The 12921-nt window shown below is 34.8% G+C and overlaps 1 protein-coding gene across 1 annotated transcript; it reads left to right on the forward strand.

The window, feature by feature from the left end:
• Positions 1-1633: 1633 nt before the first annotated feature.
• Positions 1634-6187, forward strand: LOC142224521 (uncharacterized). Its single transcript, XM_075294302.1, has one exon. It carries the CDS (start codon positions 1634-1636, stop codon positions 6185-6187), a length of 4554 nt encoding a protein of 1517 aa, XP_075150417.1.
• Positions 6188-12921: the final 6734 nt, after the last annotated feature.

Here is a 12921-nt window from a genome sequence, read left to right on the forward strand (position 1 = left end):
AGAAAAAATTTTTATTGTTGTTTTTTGATCTCAGCTTAAAGCTACACTTGTAGTTTAGTCAATGCATGGTTTTAAGCTGAGATCAAAAAACAACAATAATGATTGAAGAGAAACCAACAATAACAAACAAAACGAATGAAGATAGAGGAAGCACGCTCAAAAACAAACCCGTCCAACTAGTTACATTCAAATCGATGATTTAAGTTTGGCAAAGGAAAAGAGACATGCTTGCAAATTTGTTTAGGCAGTAGCCGACTATCAAACCTTTTTTCGGAAGGTTCAAGTGTAGTTCACTTTGGGTTTATTTATTCCGAATTTATTCCGATAATTGGTTGATAGTTTTGCTGCAAGTAGAGGATTCTGATGAGGAATGTGGTAATTCCGAAACAGCTGTACATCCGACCATCTTGCAGTTTATAGGGCTTTGCCCAAATAAATTTGACAAACATACTTTTCCTCTGTTGGCTACACTTGTAGTTTAGTCAATGCATGGTTTTAAGCTGAGATCAAAAAACAACAATAATGATTGAAGAGAAACCAACAATAACAAACAAATTGAATGAAATAAAATTTTCACAAAATTAACATAACATTTTGACAAAAATTTTTACAAAATAAAATTTTGACAAAACTATACAAAAAACATTTTGAAAAATTTTTTTACAGAAATAAAATTTTGACAACATTTTCTATACAAATAAATTTTCGACAAAGTATTCTACAGAAATAAAAATTTGACAAAATATTCTATAGAAAAAAATTTGACAAACTTTTCTATAGAAATAAAATTTTGACAAAATTCTCAATAGAAATAAAATTTTGACAAAGTTTTCTATAGAAATAAAATTTTGAAAAAATTTTCTGTAGCAACCAAGTTTTGACAACATTTTCTATAGAAATAAAATTTTGACAAAATTTTCCAAAGAAGATAAAATTTTTTTTACAAAGATAAAATTTTGACAAAATTTTTTACAGAAATAAAATTTTGACAAAATTTTGTACAAAAATAAAATTTCGACAAAATATTCTATAGAACTAAAATAATGACAAAATTTTCTATAGAAATAAAATTTTTTAAAAATTTTCTATAGAAATCAAATTTTGATAAAGTTTTCTATAGAAATAAAATGTTGACAAAACTTTCTATGAAAATAAAACTTTTGTTGTTGACAAATTTTCTAGAGAAATAAAATTTTGATAAAATTTTTATAGAAATAAAATTTCGGCTAAATTTTCTAGAGAAAGCATTGTTTCTAGAGGAATTAAATTTTGAGAAATACAATTTTAACAAAATTGTCTATAGAACTAACCTTTTGAAAATTATTTTACAGAAAAAAATTTTGACAAAAGTTTTTATAGAAATAATAATTTTGCAAAATTTTCTCTAGATATAAAATTTTGACAAAATTGTTTACAGAAATAAGATTTTGACAAAATTTTAGACAAAATGTTCTATAGAATGAAATTTTGACAAAATTTTCACTTGAGGGCCAAGACTAGGGGAGAAGCAAGTCAAATAGTTAAACAATTTTCTCTCACTGATGACAATTTTGGACTAGCGTGGGAGGCATTGAGGCAAAGATATGAAAATAAGCGCATACTTGTCAATCATCAGTTAAAGAAAATTTTTGAAATGGAGCGAGTAGGTACTGAAAAGGGGAAGGCGTTAAGAAACTTACAATACACTGTAAATAATTGTCTTTCAGTTCTCAAGACTTACAACATTTCTGTGATTTCCTGGGATCCTATTCTGGTATTTTGGGTGTCTTCGAAATTACCTGACGAGACTTTGTCTGCTTGGGAAAATTCTCTTGAAGATCACAAACAAATGCCATCTTGGGAACAATTAGATGAATTTATATCTAGAAGGCTGAACATGTTGGAATCCATTTCAGATATTAGGAAACCTTATGGTTCAGCGCAAAATTCTCAAAAAACCCAAAACTACTATACGAAGACCGAAAATAGTTTCAAACCTTGTAAGATCTGCAGGCAAAATCATGCTTTACGAGCATGTATTAAATTCAAGTCTTGGACTATTTCTGAACGACGAAAATTTGTTAATACGAATAAAATATGTGAAAACTGTTTGTCTTACGGACATATTGCTCAAAACTGTCAAAGTGACAGACACTGCCAAAAATGTCAACAATCCCATCATACTTTACTACATTATGATTCTAGTAACGCTAGAAATCGGGATTTAGCTCAAATTGATCAACAAGTTTCAACTTATCATATTGATGCACAATATACTGATCAGCCATCTACTTCGGCTGCTGCATATGATAATTCTATTTCACACGTTCAATCGAACTTTGTTACTTCTGGTGATTGTACTGTTTTACCGACAGCCCTTATCGATTTGGAACATTTGGGAACAAACTTTACAATTAGGGTTTTCATTGACCAGGGATCCCAGGAATCGTTCATCTCGAGCAGAGTTGCAAATAGATATTCAATACCGACAAGAAAGGCGTTTACGACGATCTCAGGCCTTGGAGGTACAGTTTTAGAAAACTCGTCAAAAATTTGCGATATAATTTTGAAATCTCGAAAGTCTGAGTTTAAATTGAAGGCGACGGCAATTGTTATATCAAGTATGAATCATTTAATGCCGACTTCTCCTACTTGCATTTCTGATTGGTCAAAATTGAAAACTATGGAATTAGCTGATCCATACTTCTACCGACCTGGACAAATTGATATGTTACTGGGAAGTGATATTCTTCCATTTATTTTGAAGTCTGGTGTTCGCCAAAATGTGTCTGGGAATCTCTTAGCACAAGAAACTGAGTTTGGATGGATTTTGAGTGGTCCGCCAAGAGCTCGGTCGGTTTCAACATTTGCAAATTTTGTGACTAGTTCTGACACTTTGAATGAGGAGTTGAAAAAGTTCTGGGAACTTGAAGAAGTTACTTCAATGAAACCTCTATCTGACAATGACGTTTGGTGCGAAAATTTCTATAAAGAGAATACTGTTCGGCAATCTGATGGAAAATATGTCGTTCGCTTACCATTTCGACATGATCTTCCTCCCAACATAGCTCTTGGCTCGTCAAGAAGAGCAGCTATGGGTCAATTTCTTCATCTGGAAAAAACTTTAAGGAAATCGCCTGATCTTGAAACTGAATATTCAAAAGTTCTCTCTGAATACTTGGATCTTGACCACATGGAGCCTTGTAGCTCCTTGGAAGTCTGCAACAACGCAGGTTATAGTTCCTATTATCTTCCTCATCACGCTGTAGTGAAACCAGAACGCACTTCTACAAAAGTCAGAGTTGTTTTTAATGCCTCGAAAAAATCGTCGTCTGGATTTTCTTTAAATGATATCTTGCATACTGGGCCAATACTGCAAAATGATCTGATGAGTGTAATACTACGTTGGCGTTTCTTTCGATATGTTTTTAATGGCGACATTCAAAAAATGTATCGCCAAATTTATGTTCATGAAAATGATAGGCAATATCAGCGAATTCTTTTCCGAAATTCTGAAACTGAATTGGTTCAAGACTATTGCTTGAAAACTGTAACCTTTGGGGTAAACTGTGCTCCATACCTAGCAATCAGGACTTTACTACAACTGAGTGAAGATGGAAAAGCAACGCATCCTACAGCATCGTCTATTTTACAAAATCAGATTTATGTTGACGATATATTGTCTGGAAGTCACACTATTACTGAAACAAAATATCATCTGCGTCAACTGATTGATTTACTTGATTCAGCTGGATTTCCATTAAAAAAACTTACAGCGAACCATCCAGAAATTCTTGAACAAATGGCCCCCGAAGATCTCCTAAGAGAAGATTTTTTGAAACTTGAAGACGCTAGCGATACGAAAACATTAGGCATTAGATGGAATGCTATGACTGACTCATTCCACTATCAGGTGTCCAATATTTCTGTACCATCCCCTCCTTTAACGAAAAGAAAAATTTTGTCGATAATTGCAAAGATATTTGACCCAGCTGGCTGGTTGGCACCGATAATTGTCGTAGCTAAAGTACTTATGCAACAACTTTGGATTGATGGGACTGATTGGGACGAAGAAGTTAAACCACATTCTTTCGAAAAATATAATTTCTTTATATCAAATCTCCCAAACATTGAAAATATCAAGATTCCGCGCTGGTTAAATTATTCACTTGGAAATCAAATACAAATTCACGGATTTTGCGACGCCTCAGAAAAGGCGTACTGCGCATGTCTTTATATCTGTACCAAATCAACTGATAATACTGTTACATCAAATTTACTTGTATCAAAAAGCAAAGTGGCTCCATTGAAAACTGTAAGCTTGCCTAGATTGGAGCTATGTGGAGCCGCACTGTTATCTAAACTTTTGAGAACTGTCTGTAAAAATTTGAGCCTCACTGTTTCTGATATTTTTCTGTGGACTGATTCTACTATTACTTTGGCATGGCTGGACAAACCACCGTTTCACTGGAAGACTTTTGTTGCCAATAAAGTTTCTGAAATTCTTGAAAATGTTGGAAATGCTACCTGGAGACATGTCTCGTCTAACGAAAATCCTGCGGACATTGGTACTCGGGGTTGCACAGCATCAGAACTGAATGATAACTCATTATGGTGGCATGGTCCAAAATGGCTGACCAGTCCCTCTGAATTATGGCCTAAATCTATTACATTTAAAGAACCTAGTCTTGAACGGAAAATCGTAACTTTTCATACTGACACTCAGATTGGAAATATTCTAGATCGATTTTCATCTTTTGATCGAGCGCTACGCGTGTTATGCTACATGTATAGATTTGTAAGCAAATGTAGGAAGATAAGGATTCCAGAAATGAATACTGATTCTATTACCAAGGAAGAAATAAAATTTGTAAAATTTAATCTGATACGACAAGCTCAACGCAAATATTATTCAACTGAATATAATGCTATTGAAACTCACATGCCCATTAATTCTAAAAGTAGATTACTTGCACTGAATCCGAAACTTGATGAAAACGGATTATTACGAGTGAATGGTCGACTATCTAAATCTGATCTAAGTTATAACGAACGATTTCCGATAATCTTACCTGAAAAATCCAGATTTTGCAAACTATTTGTCGAATATACTCATAAACTGTTACTGCATTCTGAGCATCAAGTGATGTTACGAGCCATTCGCCAAGAATTTTACATCATACGTTTGAAAAGTATTATAAGACACTGTATAAGAAACTGTCGCACCTGCACTATATATAAAAGTAAAATTCGCACACAAATAATGTCTTCATTGCCAACTGAAAGATGCACCTTTTCTTTGCCCTTTACACATACTGGCGTTGATTTCGCAGGCCCTTTTGAAATAAAAACCTCGCGTCTTAGAAACGCCAAATTACAAAAGGGATATGCGGCCATCTTCGTATGTATGTCAACTCGCGCTGTTCACCTGGAAGCCTGTTCAGAACTTACAACGGAGGCTTTCCTTTCTACTTTTAATCGATTTACAGGGCGTAGAGGATTTCCAAGCAAAATGTTTTCTGATAATGGCACCAATTTCGTTGGTGCAAGTAGAGCACTGGCCACAGAATATAAGATATTTTTGAAAAATGCACAGAAGTCGATATCTGAAAAGTATAATCTGCATGGGTTTTCTTGGCACTTCATTCCACCGCACGCACCACACATGGGAGGATTGTGGGAGTCGGCAGTGAAGAGCATGAAGAGTCATTTGCGTAAAGTAGCTTGTAATTTGAAATTTACTTTCGAAGAATTCTCCACATTACTTGTTCGCATTGAGAGCATCTTGAATTCTCGACCTCTTTCACCTATCAGTGAGGATCCCTTTGAACTGAACCCACTCACACCTGGTCATTTATTGCGAGGATCTGCTATAATCGCAGTACCTGAGGAATATTCTGACAATTTGAATCTTTTAAATCGCTGGCAACGTCTGAAAACTTTGCAAATGCAATTTGCGAAGCGTTGGAAATCAGAATATCTTCTTGAACTGCAAAGACGATACAAATGGAAGACTGTGCAGAAAAATCTGAAAGAAAATGACTTTGTTATTGTGAAAGAAGATAATCTTCCACCAACTGAATGGTGTCTAGGTAGAGTGATAAAAGTTTTTTCTGGTACTGATTCTAAAATTCGTGTTGCGGAAATTCGAACAAAAAATGGTACTGTAGTCCGTCCACTAGTTAAACTGTGTATACTGCCTGCTTAGTTTTCAGTTCTATCCGTTCACACATTAAATAAGTCTTACATATTTTAGCCACACATCTACCTCACCAAAATGTCGCATTTGCCAAGAGAGGCACTTCTTGAAGTTTTGTCCCAGATTCCTAGGAATGCCAGTCCCCGAGAGACGTGAAGTGATTCGTACTAGAGGATTTTGTTACAATTGCCTGTGCACCGGTCATACTCGTGAATGGTGTAGGTCAAGAGGAAGGTGTCTTGTATGCCAGAAAGGCCATCACACATTGGTACACGTGGACCAACAACCGACTCCAGCGTCTTCACATAAACGCCACCAATATAACAAACCAAAAGCTTCCGGAAACTCCACTCGACGCAACGACCGCCAATCCCGACATAAAGAAACAATTGTCAATCGCCGCCAACGTTCTCATTTCAACGAACGGCTAAGTCAGCGACGGAGAACGCATGTTTTCTTGCCAACGGCGTTGGCGCGTGCTGTTACCTCGAAGGGTCCGGCAAAGGTCCGTTTACTTTTAAGCTCAGGTCTGGCTGAAACTTTGGCTCTTCCGTCATTGGTCGATCGACTACGGCTTCACACCACAAAGCGTAACCACCAAGATTACTGTACCGTGAATCTAGAATCTTACCATGATCCGTTAATAAAAATACAAATGACTTGCCGAATTCAATCGAGTTTCCCCACCGCTCTACCGAAGTGTACTAATGAACCAAAGCTACGCAACATATATACTCACCTCACCGATCTGGCAGACCCTCACTACTATCAGCCCACGGATATAGAAATACTAGTCGGCAATGACCAGCTCCCTAAAATTTTGCGAGCTGGACTTATTCAGACCTCGTCCAATATGCCGATAGCACAAAGCACCATCTTTGGATGGACGATTTCTGGGGCTCATCAGTATTAAAGTTGCACTCCTGCAAGGCGGCCGGAATGTTGAATCTAGTTCAACAATTTTACTATTTTTTATTAAAAATAATGAATTACTTAATGAATTATGAACTAAAATATTATGAATTATCTTTTCTATTTATTATGAATATCCATAAGAATAACTTGAATATCCTTTGAATTTGAATTGTTTCCATATATCAAACATTTATTCTTATCAACTATCGATAACTGCTCTAACGAGATATACACAGTCTCACATAAGTTTACATACCCTTGAGGTTTTTACCTTATAACTAAACATATTTCTTGTTGTTGTTTATAATCAAGACTAAAAAAATCTTCTTGAAAAATGACAAATACTTTGTTTTTCAAATTAGTTTACAAAATGTAAATCATATATATGCATATTTTATTATATTTTATTAATTAAAGAAAATACAATTTCTTAAACGGTATGTAAACTTGTGTAAGACTGTGTAGATTGTCACCATATTTGAATTAAGTAGCTTTTCACTCAATTTTACAACAACGCCTGCGCGCGAACCTTTTATACTTCACTTGTACATCTTCATCGAAGACGGTAAGAAGCATAATCGTGAGCACCAGCAATAAATCTGAATATTGAATCTGAAACTTGGTTTTTTTTCTGTTCCTTTATTTTTTGGTTACTGATCTTGGCTTCTGCTTTAACAACTCTGGGAGTTTACCATTATTAACTACAGTCCACTTTTAGAAATTACTCCCACGTTTGTTCAGAAAATAAAACTTTGACAAAAATTTCTTTAGAAATAAAATGTTGACAAAATTTTCTAGCGAAATAAAATGTTGATAAAATTTTTATAGAAATAAACTTTCGACAAATTTTCTAGAGAAATTAATGTTTCTGGAGGAATTAAATATTGACAAAATTTTTTTGAGAAATAAAATGTTAACAACATTTTCTATAGAAATAAAATTTGCAAAATTTTCTATAGAAATAAAATTTTGACAAAAGTTTTTATGGAAATAACATTTTGCAAAATTTTCTATAGAAATAAAAATTTGACAAAATTTTCTATAGAAATAAAATTTTGACAATATTTTCTGTAGAAAAAAAAATTTGGCAAAATTTTCTAGAGAAATTAAATTTTTTTATTTTGACAATTGTATTTTGAAAAATTATTTTTGGGAAATAATATTTTGACAAAGTTTTCTATAGAAATAACTTCTTGACAAAATTTTTTATAGAAATAACTTTTTGGCAGAATATTCTACAGAAATAACAAGTATATACAGCAGTAAGATCGACCGGGCCGAATCTTAGATACCCACCACCAAGAATCAAATATAATAGTTTACTTTGAAAACTCTTCGTCGTAGCGGTTTACTTGTTAATATATATAGAATTTTAGGGGGTTTGATGACAAATTTTCTAACAGGTAAATCAATTCAACCAGTACGCTTCCCGAAGAAAAAAATTAAAGATTCTTCCAATGAAGACTAGATCAGTTCTGGATTTATGAGAACCAATTTTGTTTGAGTTTTAGAAAATCATAAACATATCGTGTATATGATGAAATATCACCTTGATTTAAAATCTTAAGTCTGTAGGTTTTTTTCCGCCATTATTTAAATGAATGTGATGAGTAAAATCTGGAAATTTTACTTTTAGTTTCAAGCAATTTTCATGATCAGTGCGACTGCTATACTCTGAAAGAAGTGTTTTCCTTTCCGAGGAACGAAATTTTAGACAACCAAAGTTTTCTTTTGACGCAAATTTTAGAGACAAGCGTTGGAGAATTTCATTTGTCTAAAATTTCATCCCGGAGGAAAATATTTTTTCTTTGGGTGTACCCTCAAGAAGTTAAATCGGTCTATATTATGCCTTACCAAATGGACTGGTAATAATAAATGCGATACAGATTTTTGGGTCGACACACACCATATTTATTTATTTATTGCTTTTTTTGTGGCGCTAGTACAACAACACCCAGTGAAGGAATATGATCATCTCAAACATGTTTCAAGAGCAAAATGTTATTTTTGGATGGTGACCATGTACCATGTTTGTAGCAAAAATGTTGTTTTCTCGCCAAACATAACATACTTTCCGAAAGCAGATATATAATTTCCGAGAAAATAACATGGTTGCAGCGAACATGTTACATGGTCACCATCCAAAAATAACATTTTGCTCTTGAAACATGTTTGAGGTGATCATATTCCTTCTCTGGGTGAAGATTTTATATCTTATAATTTACAGTACTAGCTTAATTTTGATAAATCAATTCAATATTAATATCAGAAAATAATATTCTAATACAAAGTATTTTAATAAAGTAATAAAAAAAAATATTAATTAATTTAAGGACATATATCAAAATAATATTAAGATAGAAATGTGAAAATTTCGTTTTTAAATATTTTAATATTGCTAATAGTTTGTATCCGAGGTGGTAATGAGTTCCAAATACGGTAACTGTGTATAGCTGTATATATTAGACGGCTGCTTCGTATAAATTATTTTGTGGAGTAATATGAGGCATTTCACTCTCAGTAAATTTTCAAACGTTATATTAAAAATTCTGTATGCTGATTCTGAGATCCTATCTTGGCGACCCTTGTTGAAAATATATCTTGCAATATTATTATATTCGGCTTACCTATTTGTGGTCAGCCGGATTCTAGAAGTCCTAGAAATAAATTCGGGAGGAAGGTCTGTATGGGGGCTATACCAAAACATGAACCAATACTCACCACCTCTTAATGTTCCTCAAATACCTCTAGAATTCCACTTTCAAACAAATTGGGTGAAAACTACGAATTTTAGAAGCCCAAGAAGAAAAATCGGGAGATCAGTCTATATAGGGCCAATACCGTAACATGGACCGATACGGACGATTTTTGACACACCTATGTATGGTCCTAAGATACCTCTAGATTTCTAATTTCCGGCAAATTGGATAAAAAGTACGGATTCTAGAAGCCCAAGGTTAGGTTAGGTTAGGTGGCACCCCGATGTATCAGGCTCACTTAGACTATTCAGTCCATTGTGATACCACATTGGTGAACTTCTCTCTTATCACTGAGTGCTGCCCGATTCCATGTTAAGCTCAATGACAAGGGACCTCCTTTTTATAGCCGAGTCCGAACGGCGTTCCACATTGCAGTGATACCACTTAGAGAAGCTTTGAAACCCTCAGAAATGTCACCAGCATTACTGCGGTGGGATAATCCACCGCTGAAAAATGTTTTGGTGTTCGGTCGAAGCAGGAATCGAACCCACGACCTTGTGTATGCAAGGCGGGCATGCTAACCATTGCACCACTGTGGCTCCCAAGCACGGTGAAGCCCAAGAAATTAAATATATGGGGCTATACCAAAACATGGACCAATAGGCACCATTTGCGAAACACCTATGTGTGATCGGCTAGAAGATATAGTCTCTAGACGCCCAAGAAGTAAAATCGGGAGATCGGTCTATATGGGGGCTATACCAAAAAATGGACCGATACGGACCATTTTCGACACACCTCTTTATGGTCCTAAAATACCTCTAGATTTTCCATTTCAGGCAAATCGGATAGCAAATTCTGTTTCTAGACGCCCAAGAAGCAAAAGCGGGAGATCGGTCTATAAGGGGGCTATACCAAAACACAGACCTTTTTATGGTCATCAAGTACCTCTAGATTTCAGCGAATTGGATAAAAACTACGGTTTTTATAAGCCCAAGACCCCAAATCGGTAAGTCGGTTTATATGGGGACTGTAGCCCATCTTCGAACTTGACCTGCCTGCAAACAAAACACGAATCTGTGCCAAATTTCAGGACGATAGCGCCATTATTGAAGGCTGTAGCGCGATTACAACAGACAGACAGACGGGCATGCTAATATCGTCTTAGAATTTCTCCCTGATCAAGAATATATATTCCTTATATAGTCGCAAATCGATGTTTCTATATGTTACACACGGAATGACAAACTTATTATACCTCCATCTCCATTCTATGGTGGTGGGTATACAAATTTGACAATATTCTATATCAATAAAATTTTGACAAAATTTTCTATAGAAATAAAATTTTTACAAAATTTTCTGTATCGTCATCTTCTGTGTGACACTGTTCCACAATGTGTCGCAGGATATAATGAACTTCTGTAGGCCTTAGTATTATCCCGTTACAAATGTTATGACAAAATGGATATGCCTGTTATAATCCATTGTTGGCCTACACAATTGCAAATGTCAACCAGCTCACTCGGTATTTTGACACTATTGAAATTCCTTTCTGCATAGTGGAATGTTGTGCGTGTCATTATTGCGTTGGGTCGTCGTTCACTTTTGCTGCTGTCACATTTAAATCCCTGTCATAAATTACATTGTCATATCAGGTTTAAAATTATTTGTCAAACTGTACTTTTGTGACATGAAATTTATGACAATTGCAAATGACGATGAATGACAGTAATATGCCATCATCGTCATCATCATATCAAAAACCATTAAAACCTTCATTCATTCATTGCAATCGCATTCATACAATCACACATATATGCCAATTTCACATACACACACCAAATGCAACAAAATAGTTGCCACCCGCCCTATCCGTCGTAACCTCTTGTGCTACGACAATCAAACCGCATAATGGGAAAAGGGTGCCTCAAAAGAGGAGTATGTAGGGACTGCCATATCCTCCATTCACTGTTGCTGCTTATTGACTTGCAGCTTTGCGTAAATATTCTTCTTCGCCAATAATCATCCACAACTGACAAGCATTTGATAATATTTTGCTTTTTTGCATATACGTAGATGTGCATGTGTGTGTATGCGTGTAGCAATGATATTTGCCTGGCATGTATGTGTGTGGGTGATATCCTTTATAACCCTTTTGGCAGAGACTTATACCATGGTCAGAGGCTATTTTATGGATCACACTTAAGGTGGACAAATCGACGCATAACATGTCCTTGATATCGTTGAAGTGACCACAATATCGCATTAAATTTAACTCAAATTGACAGAATGCAGAACAGTGGTGTGAACTGTTTGAGAACACAGCTGACTTGTATAAATCAACTCAATCATGTAGGGAGAATAGAATTAGTATGGATCACACATTGAATAATAGAAATTGAACAGTATTTACTAAAGTCAAACGGCATTTACAGCCCACATTCGCTCTAAATCTTTTGAAAATTTCCATTGTTATACAACAGGATAGGTTTAAAGTTCCTCTACCAGGAGGTTCCGGAAATCAAAACTGGGGATTGGCGCTATATCTAAAAGTTTCGCGATATGGCCATTTGCACCTCTACCATCCGCCACCACTTTGGATATTCACTCCATTACGGTGAAATTCTCTAACTGACTGAGTGGTGTACGATTTATTATCTAGCTCACTGATAACACCGGAAAAAATCCGTAGTTAAATTAATTAATTATTTTTACTGCAACAAAACCATTTGAACACACTGTTAGTAAATAAATATGGGAAACATTTAAATCTGAAGTAATTTTTATGCAACTTTGCAAAAGTGTATCTATGATTTATCGGTCGATACACGGACGAAAAAGACTGTTTTTCATATGTTTGGGTGTAAAAATTATATGTTTGGAACTCAAATTTTTTAACACAATATTTTTGAGTGCAAGCATATAATGTTCATAAACTAGCATAACATGTTTGGGATATATATGTCAATATGTTAGAACATATTATGTTTGTGACATAAAATGTTTGTAAATATAATATGCTAAGATGCAATCATATATTAATTTGGAAATAGCCTATAAACATATATGTGTTTACAAAGAGAGATCTAGAGAGTATGCTGCAAGTAAAATAATGGAGGTAACCAA

This window comes from Haematobia irritans, chromosome 2, assembly GCF_050003625.1.
Source record: "Haematobia irritans isolate KBUSLIRL chromosome 2, ASM5000362v1, whole genome shotgun sequence".
Taxonomy (NCBI): domain Eukaryota; kingdom Metazoa; phylum Arthropoda; class Insecta; order Diptera; family Muscidae; genus Haematobia; species Haematobia irritans.